This window comes from Suricata suricatta, chromosome 10, assembly GCF_006229205.1.
Source record: "Suricata suricatta isolate VVHF042 chromosome 10, meerkat_22Aug2017_6uvM2_HiC, whole genome shotgun sequence".
Classification (NCBI taxonomy): domain Eukaryota; kingdom Metazoa; phylum Chordata; class Mammalia; order Carnivora; family Herpestidae; genus Suricata; species Suricata suricatta.
In genome coordinates, this window is record NC_043709.1 from 126,452,422 (window position 1) to 126,469,976 (window position 17,555).

The 17,555-nt window shown below is 44.3% G+C and overlaps 1 protein-coding gene across 1 annotated transcript in view; it reads right to left on the bottom strand.

Annotated features, from left to right (window-relative positions):
- The window catches only part of CAMK1D (calcium/calmodulin dependent protein kinase ID), a 421,541-nt gene that overhangs the window by 158,382 nt on the left and 245,604 nt on the right, over positions 1 to 17,555 (bottom strand). Inside the window, exon 3 of the mRNA XM_029955818.1 lies at positions 2,296 to 2,370. Coding sequence (XP_029811678.1) covers positions 2,296 to 2,370 — 75 coding nt within the window. The remainder of the gene's footprint in view (positions 1 to 2,295; positions 2,371 to 17,555) is intronic.

A 17,555-nucleotide genomic window follows, 5' to 3' on the forward strand; every position in this document is an offset into this window, starting at 1 on the left:
CAAGGGCGCATGCGCACACACACAGTGTTCCTCTTGAGGCATCCCTCTAGATCTGGACTCTGCAGTGAGTTTGCCTGACAAACCTCCTGCGGTGCCCCCGACAGTTAATTCTAACCCACCTTCTCTGTCTTGTTACAAATTCTGAACAAACGGGATCCACAGCGAAGAAGTTTTAGGACGATTGCAAAAGAGAGGCTAAATCCCTGATAGAAAAGCTCAGTGAAGGGGTGGGGACAGCGGTGCCCCCAGTACGACTTCTGAACTTCGTTCCGAGGCTCATTCCCATTTCAGACACTTCTTTGCTCTCAGGCCCACCTATCTTTACATAAACCGCTGTTGGTAAGCATACAGTCAAGTTGCTTCGAGAGTTAGAATTTAAATCTACTTGAACTTCATCTCATAAAATGAAAGATCATTTGCAGAGACACAGATAAAATGATACAAGTGTCCACAAAGAAACAGTCTGTATTGAGGACCTGTTATTAATGGCACTACTTATTTCCCACACATTTTTCTCATTCAGGACTCACTACAACCTTCTAATGTACATGTTGTTATTATGTAAATATTACTATTTCTTTCCATTAAGGAAACAGATACTCAGAAAGGCCCAATCATTTGCCCAGATTCACCCAGCTAGAAAGAGGCAGAGCTGATATTAACATAAGAGGGACGCTTTCAACCGATTTATTGAGTGACAGATCCGTAAACAGAGAACTTGAAGCAAGTGAATACATACAGCTTTGGCAACAAGCATTAATGCCCTTTTTTTTTTTTTGGCATCACCAACAAAAAAAACACACATTGAAATATATTACTGACAATTTGTGGGAATTAATCTTGTCACTAAAATGTCATATTCTTTCTACCGGGAAGTCACTATTTGTTGGAAAAAGCAGGTCCACCTGCTTCTTTAAGAATAACCTGTATTGCTAAAAAGAAAACCACAGCCCCAAAATGGGCTCACTTAGGTTAAAGCCCCAAGTCAATAAACCGAGACTTAATACCTAACCTAACCACAGTTTCATTTCCCTAGCAGTATAACTTTTAATTAGTCAATATAAGATTTCCTGGTCGATCCTAGGAAATTTACCCATGGACCCCTTATACTTCCCATTGGAGGGCAACCTTGCCTATACAATACATTCCTTTTTAAGAAATTTCTTCCTTGTTCTCTTGCAATGCTCTCCCTCTGCCTTCAAAAACCTTCCTTCCATTTAGCTCAGCGGAGCTCCCCTTTACTTGCTTGGTGGGACACTGCCCAACTCATGAATCATTTGATAAAGCCAACCAGACCTTCAAATTTACTCAGTTCAATTTGGTTTTTGAACACTCCATCAAACAAAGTCACATGAACTTCTGGGGGGTATCCCGAATTTGGGGAGAGCCAGTGTTCTCAAGGAAGAACCAGAACGTGGCAAATTATAAAGCCAACAGAATAGCAAGGAACTAGGAAAGACTGCCTTTAGGAAACTGGGAATTAATGCAGAACACACACAAAGCTGAAAAACTTGCAGTTTCCACCCTGGACGGTCACCAGACAGAGAAAAATCGTCCAGTCCAGATATTCTTAAAAATGTCCTCCAACATCCTATAAAAATGTTCATACAAAAAAAAAAAAAAAGCCTACTAATGGAGAGGCTAATTTCATTTAACAGTTTACGAGTTAACTTTTACACGTCCCAGTCAAGTTCTGACCCAAATATTCAGCTTTCTCATTTCTTCCCTCTTCTGGTCCACTCCAGGGTTACTGGAATGCAGAAATAATCTGCGGGGGTGGAGGGTGGTGTCAACGTCATGGTCTGACCCCACTGTACGGGTCTTAACGCCTGGCATGAGGTCTAGCTCAGTCACGTGTGCGTTTATCTGGCGGCGGTGGCGGTGGAAGGCCAGAGCCCACAGTACCATCTGCTGCCCTCCCCCAGCTTCCCTCGAAATGAAGACAAGGTGGGAGTTTCTCCTAGAGACGGGAGCAGAGAGCACTTGCGGTGCGCCCACGGGAGTGTTTCCAGGAAGCAGCATGTGGACCCCGCACACTGAAAGCAACAGAGACCTCCTGGGGACGGGTTCCACCGTGAGCATGAGAGGTGGTCGGACCGGTGCAGGTATGACCCGGTGCGGCCCCCAGACCCCTGTCTCGCTGCGCACACCCCTCCCCCGCAGCCCGCTCCTGCTCCCACAGCTCAGCGGGCCGCCACCTCTGTTTCTTTCGCGGGCCAGCGGCCCCTCAGACATTTGAGTCTCCAGTCCCCACTCCCAGCCCCTTCTGGGACTCTCCGTCGACGGGGTACTCACAGCTGCATGACCAGGTACAAGTGATTTGGGCTTTCGTAAATGTCTTCCAGGGCGACGATGTTTTCATGCTTGATCCTGGAAGAGAAAAAAGCACACACATAGAGAGTATAATTAGACAGGAAAACTTTTAAAAACAGACGGCATTAGAGCAAAAAATTCGAAGACAGAATCTAAATTCCTTAAAGTGGCTTTTGAGACTCTTCACAGTCTTGTCCCCAAACTTCCTTCTAGACCTATCTCCCAGCGTGGCTCTCCTGCTCTCTGCTCCCTTCGTTCCTGAGGTGCTATTTACGAGGTGGTGATAGTAGCGGATTAACTCTTGTTCTGCATGGACCTCCCAGCCACCCTGCATTTGTTCATGTGGCCAAACCTGTAAAAGTCCTCTTACCTATCAGGGCCCAACTCATCCAGCTGAGCCCCAACGGAGCGCATGCTCCCTCTTCTGCAGTCCCACAGACTGGCCTGAACAGGTCCCTGTGTGCAAGCTAGATGTGCCAGGGAACACTTTCACTGTCAAGTTTATGACTCCAGTGCAGGCAAAGGAAAACCAGACAGACCCCTCACTGGGGTGGCTTCTAGTCACCACCACCACCACAGGTCAACCCAGCACCCCAAGCTAACTAGACTGGTTCCCAAGCACGGATCAAAATACGGTTCCCAAGCCCAGCACTTCTCTCAGAAGCTTGTGAGAAATGCAAATTCTCAGGCTTCACCCTGGTCCCAACAGATTCAGAATCCCTGAGGGCAGAGCCCAGAACTGTTTTTAGTAAGATCCTCAGATGATCTGTGCGCCCAAAGCAGAAATTCTGGAGTCTACCAGTGCTTCTCAAGCCTCAGCGAATCACCTGGGATTCGGGTTACACTGCGCATTCTGATTTGGTGGGTGCAGGGCAGGCCCCTGGGGCTGCCGTTCTGACAAGCTCCCAGGAGACACTGACATTTGCTGGTCTGCTCGGTGGAGCACAGTCTGGGTAGCGGAGTCCTAACCACAGAACCAAGAGAGAAGGAAACAGCCTAAGGCCAGTCCTTGGAATTCTCCATTGAGAGCAGCAGTTGCTCAGAATAGGAGGCTTGCTATTTATTTAAAGCAATTGAGAGAACCACCATTTCATTACTCTCGGAGCTAATGAACTCTTACCACAAGCCTTTCACTTAAATGATGTGCTGAACATTTTCAAAGCAAGCATTTCACCTGCAGATTCCCCTGGGCCCCTGAAAGCAGGGACCACGTCTTGCCTATTTTGTTCCCCCCTTCATACCTAGCATCCATGTGCTTAATAAATGTCATCTGGATGAACGCATGATACATGAAGGTTGTCCCTACTACCCAGTGAGAATCATTATTTACTCAGGGAAGAAGGAGGCGATTTACAGAAGAGTGAGACGCCTTTCCCTCAAAAAGAGGTTTATAAGGTGGGATAAACCAGAAAATAATCTTCCCTCTGAGCAGATGAACGAAGAGAACAAAAAAGGTAACTGAGGGCGGCAAAGTTTTGCTTTGATTTCTACAGCTCTGATCAGTTAATGCAGTTGTTGGTTTGCAGGAGCCGAGACGAGAGTGTATGAAATTCACATTTCATCTGAATACAGTGCACAGAGTTACAGCCCACTATTTATTTGTTAGCAGTGGTTACTTTGTTACCTGAGCACAATGAGGTCCATGGTACATTACAGGACCCAGGTAAACTATGCTACCAAGGAAACCACGACAAATTAAGTTAGGACAGCTGAGATCCCAGAAGTTCCTGGAATTATCATTAATGGACATTCAAAAAGAATTGTGATCACAAAAAAATGTATACAGCACGTGGATTTTCCCAATTGTTTAATTTTTTAAAAACCTGCAATTAGAATCCTTCACAGGGGCGCAAACATTGTCTTCCAGAGAACTGGAAGGTTTACTAAGAGCTCAGACCTGTGGGAAAATGAAATAATGGGGTTTATGTGAAGGGTTGCCAGATAAAATGCAGGGCACCCTGTCATGTCTAATTCTAGATAAACAACAACTGCTTTTTAGTGTAAGCATGTCCTGAATACTGCATTGTTTACCTGAAATTCAAATGTGATCGGGCACCCTGCATTTTCACATGCTAAATCTGGCCACCCCAGTTACATGAAGCGTGCGTGGTCAATGAGCCTCTAAACTGAGCTTAGAGACTTGTTCCTGCTGTTCTGCCTCCTCTCAGAGGCTGAGCCGAGAAGGCTGTTTGAGTCCCAGAGCACCACCATTATACAAATTCAGCTATATACAAAGAATCAACTATGCGCAAAGCGCTTCCCAGCCAAAGTAGAAGGCTCTAATCAGTGACGAACATAATCCCTTCCTGGGACGCAAGGGATGGAGAAATTACAGTGTACTTAAACTGCCATGTTTCACGTGAATTCTTGCACCGGCTGGGTTGAAACAGCTCCTGACTCCCCCTCAACCAATGAATCAAGTAGTCAAGCAACTGTCATTTACTGAGTTGCTTTTATGTTTCTGGAAGGATACAAGAAAAATACAGAACAAGATTTAGCCCTCAAAAAAATTATCACCTCGCTGGACAGACCCAAGAAACAGGAAAAAGTCAAGTGCCAAACTGTCGTATCGCCGTTAAGTTCAGAAACAGTGAGGCGCTGCAGGAGCCAGAATTACACAGAAGGCCTCAGGAGGGATGGGCGTTGTGCTGGATGGATGGTGTTTGGATAAACATACTTTAGAAATTTCAAAGAAATCCTCAAATGGCCTCTTAAATGTCTCTTAAGAAAATGGTTTAACTAACTTGCAGATGTTAAGACATGATAGAAGAAAACATTCTGGCTCCCAACAGTTGTGCTTAGGTATTTTATTCCACCCGCAGACTCTTAAAAAAAATCTTTTTAACATTTATTCATTTTTGAGAGAGAGAGTGCGAGTGGAGGGGGGGCAGAGAGAGAGGGAGACACAGAATCCAAAGTAGGCTACAGCTACTGTGCTGACAGCTCAGAGCCTGACACAGGGCTCAAACCCAGGAGCGGTAAGATCATGACCTGAGCCAAAGTTGGATGCTTCACCCACCCAGGTGCCCCTCAGACTCTTAAAATCTACAAAAATTGAGCTCAAGATTTTAACACTGGAGCACCTGAGTGGCTCAGTCAGTTGAGTGTCTGACTCTTGGTTTCAGCTCAGCTCATGACCTCACAGTCTGTGGGTTCGAGTCCCACGTCATGCTATGCACTGACAGCACGGAGCCTCTTTGAGATTCTCTCTCTTTCTTTCTCTGTCCCTTCCCTGTTTGTGCACGTTCTCTCTTTCTCTCTCTCTCAAATAAAGTAAATAGATTTTAACATTGTTTGAGTACTAGGTGGCCTTCACAAATGCCCCAGGAACATCCATGCACACGTGTCTGGGCACCCACCACGGACCAGGCACAGCACGAGGAGTCCCAAGAACGCCAGGTCAGCCATCACGGAGGTCCCTCGGGAGGCCTTCCGGCTGAAGCAGGGACACGTCACAGGCATTCTCCCTCATATTTACCAGAAATCAGCCTCCTTATAATTAGTAGGGACTCCTGGGAGCGACAGAGCACAAGCTTATACCCTCTTCTACTCCTACAAACATCTGAGGGATAGAACGTCTGTCTAGGGTTCTCTTCCTGTGAGCGACCACCCATCCTCCAGCATGGTGTGCGCTCCTCTCACAGCACTACGGCCACTCGCGCTTGTCCTCTGCGGGCAGTCACCCCTCGGTGTAAATTCCAGCACCAAGAACACCATATTAAATAAGAGAGGTGAACTATTAATGATCAAGTGGATGTTATACTTTGCAAATAAAGCCTAGTATTAGGTTCACTTAGAAAATTTTTTAACGTTTATTTATTTACTTTTGAGAGAGAGCACAAGCAGAGAAGAGATGGAAAGAGAGATGGGGAGACACAGAATCCGAAGCAGGCTTCAGACTCTGAGCTGTCAGCACAGAGCCCGACATGAAGCTCTAGCCCACCACTGTGAGATCATGACCTGAGCCGAAGTTGGACGCTCAACCAACTGAGCCACCAGGCTCTCCAGGTTCTTTTCCTTTCTTTCTTTTTTTTAATCAGCTGCATGACTCTTGGCCTATAAAGAACATATGCTCCTCAGGGGTAGGGATTTTTAACTGCTTTGCTCACTACTGTCTCCCTAATGCCAAGAAAAGTGTGCAGCAGGTAGTATCTTCAATACATATTTGTTGAATGACTGAATATTAAGTGTCGGGTCAATTAAATGACCAGATCAGTTTTATCTGAACTTCTACCAAACAAAATCTTCTTTCTTACTCAGTCTTGAGCCTTTGAGCTTGAAGTTTTCAGCTTCAGCTTCATTACATTCACTCTTCTGGGGTTCAGTGGAGTGCTTCAAATGACCAAGACTATTCTGAATTTTTTCCCTCTTATCTATTACATCTACCACCCCTCTCAACTTCGGACCATCTGCGTATTTGCTTGGTATACATCCAACCTATATGTCTGGATCCAAATTCCTAAAGCCTCAAATGGGAAAGTTGTATGTCAGAGCCGGCCTCTGGGATCACACTGGAGACCCTCCTCAAGGTAGCCATGATGTGGGTCAGCTGGCCTTGACTGCTGCCATGCTGTGCAAACCCAGCAGGGCGATCATCTAGCCTGTACTTTGCCATCCCATCCATAAGGAAACAATTAGACTCCTTGCTGAAATGGCCCTCCTCAGCTTTACGCACCACATAATACTATTTAAAAGGGAAACGGAACGTTTGGGAAGATTTGTTCTAATGAAACCCATGGTGGCTCCTAGCAACCACTACAGTCTTTACTAACTGGTCACAAACCATCTGCCTACTTTTCTGTTCCAGAATTGTGCTGTGCATTGACGTCAGACGTCCCGATCTATCCATCCCCTAGCGTACCTGGTGTATGTTTGGAAAACTTGCCAACATCTCTGATATGCTTTTCTTGAACATTTCAACTGTGACTCTTTTGTGATAGGGCAATTTCCTCAGTCACCTGGGATGTGAGACATCTAAATCGAGGGATGAACTAATATCACTTTCACTAGGCCCTGTGTACACAGCTGTTTGATACAGACCATTTACTGAGTGTTTCCTACAGGCACACCTTGGGCAGTATTGCTGGTTCGGGCCCAGACCACCACAATAAAGTGCATGTCACAGCGAAGAGCGTCAAATGAATTCTTTGTTTTCCCAGTACATACAAAAGTTAGGTTTACACTATACTGCAGTCCAGTAAATGTGCCGTAGCATTACATCCCAAAACAAAAACAAAAACAAGACAAAAGACCTAAAAAACAATGTGCATACAATAGTTAAAAATAATAATAATCAGGGGTGCCTGGGTGGCTCAGTCAGTTAAGCGTCCGACTTCGGCTCATGTCATGATTTCACAGTTTGTGGGTTTGAGCCCCATGTCAGGTTCTGTGCTGACAGCTCAGAGCCTGGAGCCTGTCTTCAGAATCTGTGTCTCCCTCTCTCTCTCTACCCCTCCCCCCCCCTTTTTCTCTCTGTCTCTCTCAAAAATAAATAAATCTTAAAATAAAATAAAATAAAATAATCTATTGCTGGGGCACCAGCAGGTGCTGGCTCAGTCACTAGAGCCTAAGACTTTTGACAGCAGGGTCATGAGTTCAAACCCACACTGGGCCTCAGGCTCACTTAAAAATGTACTTTCTTGCCATAAGTGCTAACCATCATCTGAGCTTTCAGTGAGCCATCATCTTTTTGCTGGTAGAGGGCCGCCCCTCAGTGTTACTAGCTGCTGACTGCTCAGGGTGGTGGTTGCTGAAGGTTGGGGTGGCCGTGGCAACTTCTTCAAATCAAACAATGATGAAGTTTGCTGCAGTGGACTCTTCCTCTCACGAAGGCTCTCTTGGTAGCAAGTGATGCTGTTGATGGCATTGTACCCGCAGTAGACTGTCTTTCACAGCCGAGGTCAGTTCTCTCAAACTTGCCCTTCTATTGACTGGGTTCACTGTATTCTAAACCCTTTGCTGTTATTTCAACAATCTTCACAGCATCTTCACTGGGACTAAATTCCATCTCAAGGAATGATTTTCTTTGTTCGACCATGAGAAGCTGTTCCTCATCTGTGAACATTTTATCATAAAATTGAGGTGATTCAGTTCCACCTTCAGGCTTCATGTCAAATTCTAGTTCTCTTGCTGTTGCCACCGCATCTGCAGATACTTCCTTCATTGATGTCTTGAGCCCCTCAAAGCCCTTCAAAACACTTAAAATCACTTTTTCCAAATTCCTGTGAATGTTGATCAAATCAAAATATTCAATAAACCATGTTGTAAACAAATGTGCTGCCATCCAGGCTTTGTGGTTTCACTGAAAGAACACAGAGTAGATTTAGGATAATTCTTAAAGGCCCTAGATTTTCAGAACCATAAGGGAGCACTGGCTTCATGGTAAAGTCACCAAATGATGAGCCCTTAACAAGAGAGTCAGGCTGTCCTTTGGAGCCAGGCACTGATTTCTCCTCTGTAGCTATGAGAGTCCTAGATGGGTCTTCTTCCAATAGAAGGCAGTTCCACCTACATTGAAAATCAGCTGTTTAGTGTAGACACCTTCTTTAATGATCTCAGCTAGATATACTGATCAATTATTGCATGCTCTGCTTATGTGCTCTGATGTTATAGAGATAGCTTCTTACCTTATACTTGATCTTTGCCACAAGGCCAAGAAGTGATGCTTCTTACTTAAACATCATGAAGCGATCTCTACTAGCTTCACACAATTCTTCTACAAGTTCCTCACCTCTCTCAGCCTTCACAGAATTGAAAAGAGTACAAATCTTGCTCTGAGTAAGGTTTGGCTTAAGGGAGTGTTGTGGCTGACTTGATCTTCTATCCAAACCACACAAACTTTTTCCACATAAGCGATAAGTCTGTTTTGCTTTCTTAGCATGTGTGTGTTCACTGGAGTAGCACCTTTAATTTCCTTCAAGGACATTTACTTTGCATTTATGACTTGGCTAATTGTTTGGCACAAGAGACCTAGCTTTCAGACTCTCTCAGCTTTCGGCATGCCTTCCTGACTCAGTTTAATCATTTCTAGTTTTCGATTGACGGTGAGAGATGTGTGATTCTTCGTTTCACTTGAACACTTAGAGGCCATTCTATGGTTATTAATTGATGTAATTTCAATACTGTTGTGTCTCATGGAATAGGGAGACCCATGGAGAAGGAGAGAGGTGTGGGAAGGGCAAGTCAAGAACGGAGCAGTCAGAACACACACAACAGTTATCAATGAAGTTCACCATCTTGTATGGCATGATTTGTGGGGCCCCAAAACAATTACAATTGTAACATCAAAGATCATTGGTCACAGGTCACCGTAACAAATAAAACACTAATGAAAAAGTTTTAAATACTTCAGGGATTACCAAAATGTGACAGAGAAACACAAAGTGAGTAAATGCTGTTGGAAAAATGTCACCAACAGACTTTCTCGACACAGGGTTGCCACAGCCTTCAATGTGTTAAAACAAAACAAAATCCCTCCAACACACACACACACACACACCTCACAATAAATGCAAAGTGCAAATAAAATGAGGTATGCCTGTATATATCAAGACCATACTAAATATTTTCATTATTTTGTTTAATACACCAAACCTATGAAGTAGCTACTGTGAGATAATAGAAAATATATATTGGCCTCTGCCCCTGGTTCCTGGCACCGAGCTCCTGAAATGCTTAAAATTTCCTAAGTGATAAGAATACAAGAAGTATCTCTTGTGTTAATATTTGGTCTTTGATCCCATCCCTGACATAAGACTTCTTATACTTGTAAATTTCTGAGTGATAGAAGTGTCTTTCTTAAAGTTTATTTATTTTTTTTTGAGAGAAAGAGAAGAAAAGCAGACAGAAAGAGAGAGAACCTCAATCAGGCCCCATGCTGTCAGCACAGAGCCCAAGCTGGGACTCAGTCTCATGAACTGTGCGATCATGACCTGAGCCCAAATCAAGAGTTGGATACTTAACCGACTGAGCCACCAAGGCAACCCTGGAATGTCTTTTGTTCTAATGAAACTATCTGACTGGGTTCCTGGATGACTCTTTGGTGAGGGCTGGTGACTGAAAAAAAACAAGTCATGATTGGAATTTTCATCTCTGTCCCCCCTTCCCTGGGGAGGGGAGAAGGGGTTAAAAGAGAGGTAATGATCCATCCTACCTACATGATGAAGCTTCCATGACATCTCAAAAGTACAGGGTTTAGAGAGTTTCCAAGTGGGAAACACATCCACACCAGGAGGGTGACACGCTCCAAATCCACAGAGACAAAAGGCTCTATGCTTGGCACTCTCCCAGACCTTGCCCTGTGTGTCTCTCATCTGGCTGTTCATTTGTACCTTTCATCATACCCTGTAACAAACTGGTAAACATAGTGTTTTCCTGAGTTCTGTGAACCGCTCTAGCAAGTTAACTGAACCAAAGAGAGGGGTCACTGGAACCTCTACTCTCAAGCCAGATGGTCAGAAACACAGATGACAGTCTGGGCTTGAGATTAGCATCTGAAGTTCATGTCTAGGTTCTGGGAGCAGTCTTGGGCTGAGCCCTGACCCTGTGGGATGTGACACTATCTCTGGGAAAATAAGGTTAGAATTGAGTTAAATTACAGGACACCCAGATGGTGTCTGGAGAATTGCTTAGATGTGGGGGAACCCACACATTTAGTGACCAGAAGTGAACTTTCACAGTGTTCTGTGTTAGTGAAAGAGATGCATCGGGAAGAAACACACAATAGGGAAGAACTGGTTATCTTCCTACAGTAAAATGGAAAACTTAGTTCAGTCTATCATTCCCCCCATTTTTAAAAGAGGAAAACTAAGACTCCAAGACATTAAGTAAGTATTCCAAGGTCATACAACTGGTAAACAGAATTGCCGAGAGTCTAACACCCAAGTCCATGTTAAAGCACTTATAGTTAGTTTCTGTGAACTAAGCTGTAATGAGAATATGAAAGAGCTCATATGAATTCAGTTATATGTATGAAATCACAACACCTAAAGTCAGGATATTACATTTCCTAACTAATGATACAATATCCACTTCTGGGGCCACAGAGATTTGAACTATCCTGAAATCCAGGCAAAGCTCTCAAGATACTTAGAAACATCCTGACAGATGAAATCCCAGTGGGTCAAAGTCAGCCAAAGGAAGACACATCCAGAAGCAGAAAGAATAGTTAGGGGTCTAGAAATTATAACTAGAAAGGGCCTCTCATCAGTCCACATCTGCTAGAGTCCTCAAAAGGAACAAGAAAGAGGCACACCTGGGTGGCTCAGTTAAGTGTCCGACTCTTGATCATGGCTAGGGTCATCATCTCACAATTCATGAGTTCAAGCCAGGCATCAGGCTATGCACTAACAGGGCAGACCTTGCCTGGGATTCTCTCTCCTCTCTCCTCTCTCTCTCTCTCTCTCTCTCTCTCTCTCTCTCTCTCTCTCTCTCATATATATATGTATACATACATACATATATATATATATATGAGAAAAATATTTTTTTAAGAAAAGAATAAAGCGGACAGAGAAAAGAGTTGAGGATGTCAGCTATAAGCAAATCGCAAATCAAGGTGCCATTAACCTTGCATAGCTTATACAGCTAAATCCTGTTCAGCATTGTCTGTTTAAAGGCCAAGAAGACCCTCATACATAAGGCATGTTCATAGCTAAAGAAATTATCTTTCTAAAATGCTCATGTTTCAAAAGCACACTGTCATTAAAAGCAGCCTGAGGTGATGAAGTTTTAATCACCTGGCATCTACCAGGCCCAAAGAAAACATCAGCTGATGCATCCATGGCCAGAAGGTAAATGCTTTACATGCAATCTATGCTAAAGTTTCCATAATCACCAATGAAAGACAGATGCGCTGGACAGAGAGAAGAGAACTCAGGCACAGAGAGAAAGAATGAGAAATAGAAGCTGAATGGGAACACAGCATCCACCAGCACTGATGCAGAGGCCTGCGCGCACAGTAACTGACAGCCAGGCAAGAATTCCCTAAAAAGAGCCAGGAAAACATTTAAAAGTTAATTCATGCAAAAAAATTGTACCAAATGCACAAGTAGGCCCCGTTCCAAAGCCCCCAAGCTGGAGGGAGCATCGGGACCCAGAGCACAGGCATACTATTGAAAGCGCATGCGTATTTGAAACAGCCGCACCATTTCTCCCTCCCGTTAATTCTCCACAGTTCAAAGATCCATAAATTTTGAACTCCATGTAAAACGAGAAATGTTAGAAAAACATGGAAGAAGAGAGAAAGGAAAGTTCCGCATAGTTTGCTTTCCTCATCTTATCATGAACTGTTGATCTGGGGGCGGGGGGATGGGAAATGGTGGCAGCAATGATGAGTATCGTTATAATTATTAGAAGAAGAAAAAGGCAACAAAACACCTTTCCACTGTGTGATCCCTGGAAATGGTCGATCATCTACTCTGGTTAAAGGGGCCTCTGGAAGATACGAGATGGGCAGGAGAAAAGGTGATTATTAACTAAGACAGAGCAGAGGATGGTGAGGAAAAGCTCTCCACTCAGGAGCTCAAGATGCGGAAGTTACGTCAATGAGCGGAGACCAGCTTCCTGTCCTCGTGTCTCAAACACTTCCAGGTTAACTGTCGGGTCAGACTAAGCCCCTTCTCCGGGGGGGGGCGGCGGGGGAGGGGGAGAAGCAAGCCTCTCTTCAGATAAAGGCCGTAAAAGCCTAGGTCTTTCACTACGCATCACCCCCTTTCTTCTAAACCATCTGGAAAATTTAAATGCTAGTCACAAAAAAGATCCTATGGTTCTCAGGCATGGCAAATTGCCACCGAAACATTTGGAGAATATTGTGATGTCTTGGAAAACGCTCTCATTTGTCTAAGTAAACACTATGCTTTTTGGAAATAAAGAAAACCATGTCTTCCTTTCCTAGGTCAGATTTTCTCCACCTTCACCCCCACTGGTCCAGTTATAAGTAGTACAGGAAATAATGTGGAGAAAATCAGGATATTGTCAGTCACAAGGCAAAGCGGTAGAGCTGAAATATTTGCCAGATGGCATTAAAAAACAATACCTTTCCTTTTTATAACTCACCAGGCACATTCACAGATGTTACTTCATTTCATTCTCAAAACTCCACGAAGTAGAGTAATAGGAATTAATATTCCTATTTTATAGATGATCACTCCCCGTTTATAACCACTTAATTGTTCTCTCTCCTTCCCTTGCTCTTGCTAACCATTCTCCACGCTGTCTCCTGAACCACCATCCCCCAAAACAGAAGTGATTAAACTTCTCAGCTTGAAATCCTTCCATAGCTCCTCCTAGGGCAGGATAAAGTCCAAATGTCTAGACAGGACTTAGGATGTCCCATGTTGCTTGGTCCTTACCTGCCCGCCCATCTCCACCGTTGCACTGAAACTTACTGGCCCCGGGTAGGTCTCAGGCACCTACACACACCTTCTTCGGCCATAGAGGTGTGCTCATTCCCTTTCATAACTTCTCATCAGACTACACACCCTCCGAGACTTGTTCTACATCATCCAGTGAGAACCCTTCGCTATTCCTCACCTTATGCAGGATTGATCCTTTCTCTTCTGGGCCAGCCCAGTTCTTTGATCACTTTGTTCCTGTACCGCATGGCATCCATCCGTCTGTATGTATATGTGTGTACAGATTTAAATGGTTTTATATGCAGAGAAAAAAGTCTAAGAGGATTCATATCAACCAGTTACTAATAACCTCAGAAAGCATGCTAGGGTGGAAGAGGATTTTCACCTTGTAGTTTTTCTGAACTGGGATTCTTCATATGAACCAAAGAACAGAGAAAAATGATTCGAGGGACTATTTTCTCAGTTCTCCCGAGGAAAGTACCATTCTAGTTGCATAGGAAAATTAATTCAGAATATACCATGGATGCCTTGGGGCATTTGGGCTTGATTCTGTCACTGAACACAAGTAGAAAAGGGGTGCCAGACTGCTATGCTGTCAGACTTTCACAAAGAGGTGATTTTTAAAAGGTTCTTGATCAAAATCATTAACCTGCTTCACCAAAATATATCCATAATGCTGGACATTAGTATATACAGAGAAATATATACGAACTAGTCTAACCGCTCAAGAAATCAAGAGATTAGGTTGTGTCTCAGCTCTGACACATCTAACTGCAAGATTTCAGACAAGCCATTAAATACTTTGTCTTGATTTCCTCATTTGTTAAATGAATGTTAAAATATATGGTCTCAGGCACCTGGGTAGCCCAGTCGGTTGAGTGTCTGACTTCACCTCAGGTCACCATCTCACGGTTTATGAGGTTGAGCCCTGTGTCAGGCTCTGTGCTAAGAGGCTCAGAGCCCAGAGCCTGCTTCAGATCTTGTGTCTCCCTCTGTCTCTGCCTCTGCCCTGCTCGCACGATCTCTCCCTCTCTCAAAAATAAACATTAAAAAAAATTGTTTAAACATATGGTCTCATTTTCTGTCTGTATGCGCACACATATTTATATGTAGAGGTAAAAATATGCTATGTATACGCATGTATGTATCATATTACATACACAGAGAGATCTCGCCTGTTGAGAATATGGGCCGCCTCAAGAAAGACCACAATTCAAAATCCAAAGCTTCAAATCATCTCTCTTTGCTGCCAGCAGATGGAGCTGTAGTCAATGGGAGACTAAGGAGCAAAGATGGTAAGTGTTATCAACTACATCTTAAGAATGCAAGGCAGTGTTGTTGTTGTTGTTTTTAAGGAGGAAGTACCACACGTGATACTCGTTGTGAAATAAGTTTTGCTTTGAATTCTTAAAAACAAACAAACAATTAAAATCCTTGGGTGCAGCTGACCACGTTTTCAGAGAAAGCATCCCCAGCATCCTTCATGCAATGTAGAACACACGGCGCAGGGGCCTGGCCAGCATTCCCTGACAGCCTTGGCAGGCAAGGCTAGAGCCTGTGACGGAACCCTGGGTGGGGGGCACTGCCTTGGCTGGCTCTGTCGCTGTGGGACCGTACTCTGGTGACATCACTTCCCAGGGTCTCAGTTTTCTCATCTAGAAATTAACTTACTGAAAAGGATCCTCTCTGAGGGCCTCTCTGATAGTCAATGAGTTTAAAATTATAATGAGGCAGAGTGTACTGAAGTACACACGAGTCCGCAAAGCTTGACTCTAAACTGATATTTAGGCTTCCCTAGGAGACTGCTTGCTGCCAGGAAGCCTGGATGACAACTCCTGCTTCACTGGGCTCTTCTGTGTGGATAACGTCATCAGTTAGACATGGAATAGAATTTCGGAAGGTAGGGAGCCATTTACATGGAAAAGACCTCTTCCCTCCTCCCCCAGTCAGCCTCTGCAATGCAGGGGACCAACTGAGAAATGGCCAACTAATTTGCTCATGTCTTGAATAGCTCCAGGAGATCCAGATGACATCTGGTGGCCTTTAGTCTAAAAGAGAAAGACGTTGGGTCCAAATCACTGTGAAAAACCCAGCACATGCCAGCATGCACTGAGTGTCCTAAAGAATGAATAAATGAATGCACAACTAGTTCCAGCCTTCCTAAAGTCTTACAGAACAAAGATAATCAAAATCTGGATACCTGAATGAACAAAAAACCCCAAAACAAAAAAACATTAAAAGGTTGGACTTCATGCTTCTTTCCTACTCTTCTGACCACCCAGGAGAAATTCTAGTGGGTGTCAAAATCGGCCGTATGTTTGAATTACCTGAGGAGTTTGAAAGCATACTGACCCCCAGGTCCATCCCTGGAGATTAGGACTTAACAGGCCTGGGGGGTGGCCTGGGCATCAGGATTTTTTAAGCCTCTCAATCCATTCGGATGCAAAGGTTAAGATCCAGTGGTAAATTACTGAGTTAACTACAAAAACCCTGGAATTGGGCACAAGAATTCCCCACAAGGCACTGGGGGTTGTTAATGCCACAGTTGAGGTGTCCATTTGAAGTTGTCTTGGCCGAATACACTTACTTCACAATAGGTCTGATTTAAAGGTAAGGAGTCCTGAGGATAAAGGTCAAGTCCACCTAGCCAACACTGTCCTCTCAGGAAGAGAGTGCGAAAAATTAGCAAATGTCAACTGTCTAATCGGAATACCGGCTTCTAATATTTCTCAACCAGGCCTTGGAACCCTAAGACTTTTCAGGGAATGTTGATATTTCTTTCTTCTGATTTTTTGGTAACCTTTGGTCAAAGGGTAATATATATTTTCTGGATGTTTCAATATGAGAAGAGATGGCTGGAGTCTTGGAGAAGATCGGGGGGTTGGCCAGTCACGGATCAACAACAAGTCCTTGTAACTTTGATTTACAGGCTCCACCAAGAGGAAAATACAGCATCCAAAGGTGTTGCAGATTCACTGCAGATAATTACAATGCGAATTTAGAAGCCATGGCTGTATGAAATGCTGCTGACATGCAAGCAGGCTCCGACCGCCTGCACTGCACCCCACAGCTCCGTTACACACAGTCTGTGCCCCAGACTGAAGACTCCGGCTGGAATTCAAGAAGCATCTCAGATGCTTCTAGCTCGAAACACCTGGATTTATGGGAGCAAAAAGGAAAGGGGACCAGAACAGTGCCTTGGAATCCTGGGGAAAGGCATCATTTCCCTTTTCTTTCCTACCATATAAGCCCCATGCTTTTCCCCATGCTGATCCCCACAGGGAGCACCCTGGGTTTCATGACTTGAACCCAAGCCCATGCTGGGCCAACAGGTGCTCTGACCAACAGGCTGAGCCTCCCGATCCCAGCGCAGGCGTAGCCTTCATCCTGACAGAGCACCCCGGGGTGCGGGCAAAGAGGCATGGGACCGTGACCTATGCTCATTCCGGATAATGAAGTATCTGGGGCTGGGTGAGCATCTCACTTAGTCTGCGAGAAAACCGTGCCATTTATTGATACAGTAAGAAGCAAAATGTAAAAAAAAAAAAAAAAAAAAAAAAAGGAGAGGGGTAGAAAAGAGCAAAAAGAAGAATAGAAAAGGGGGAAGTCTGCTTTGGACAACCATCTAGCATCGGTCCACTCAGGCTTCAGAGGCTTGAACATGCACTCTAAAGCACTCCTTGCTATTCTAGGAAAGTACCCAAGTTCGGAGATAGTTTTTGCGCCTCAGTTATTAATGCTGCCACGTGGCCTGTTCAGGTTAGACTCAGACTTCACGTCATCGGGGCACTGGAATGGAAAGCACCACTTTTACTCAAGTACTCCCATGTTGGGGATTCATAAGGGTGCTTGTGGTTGGCTGTGTATAATATATACATTTCAAAAACA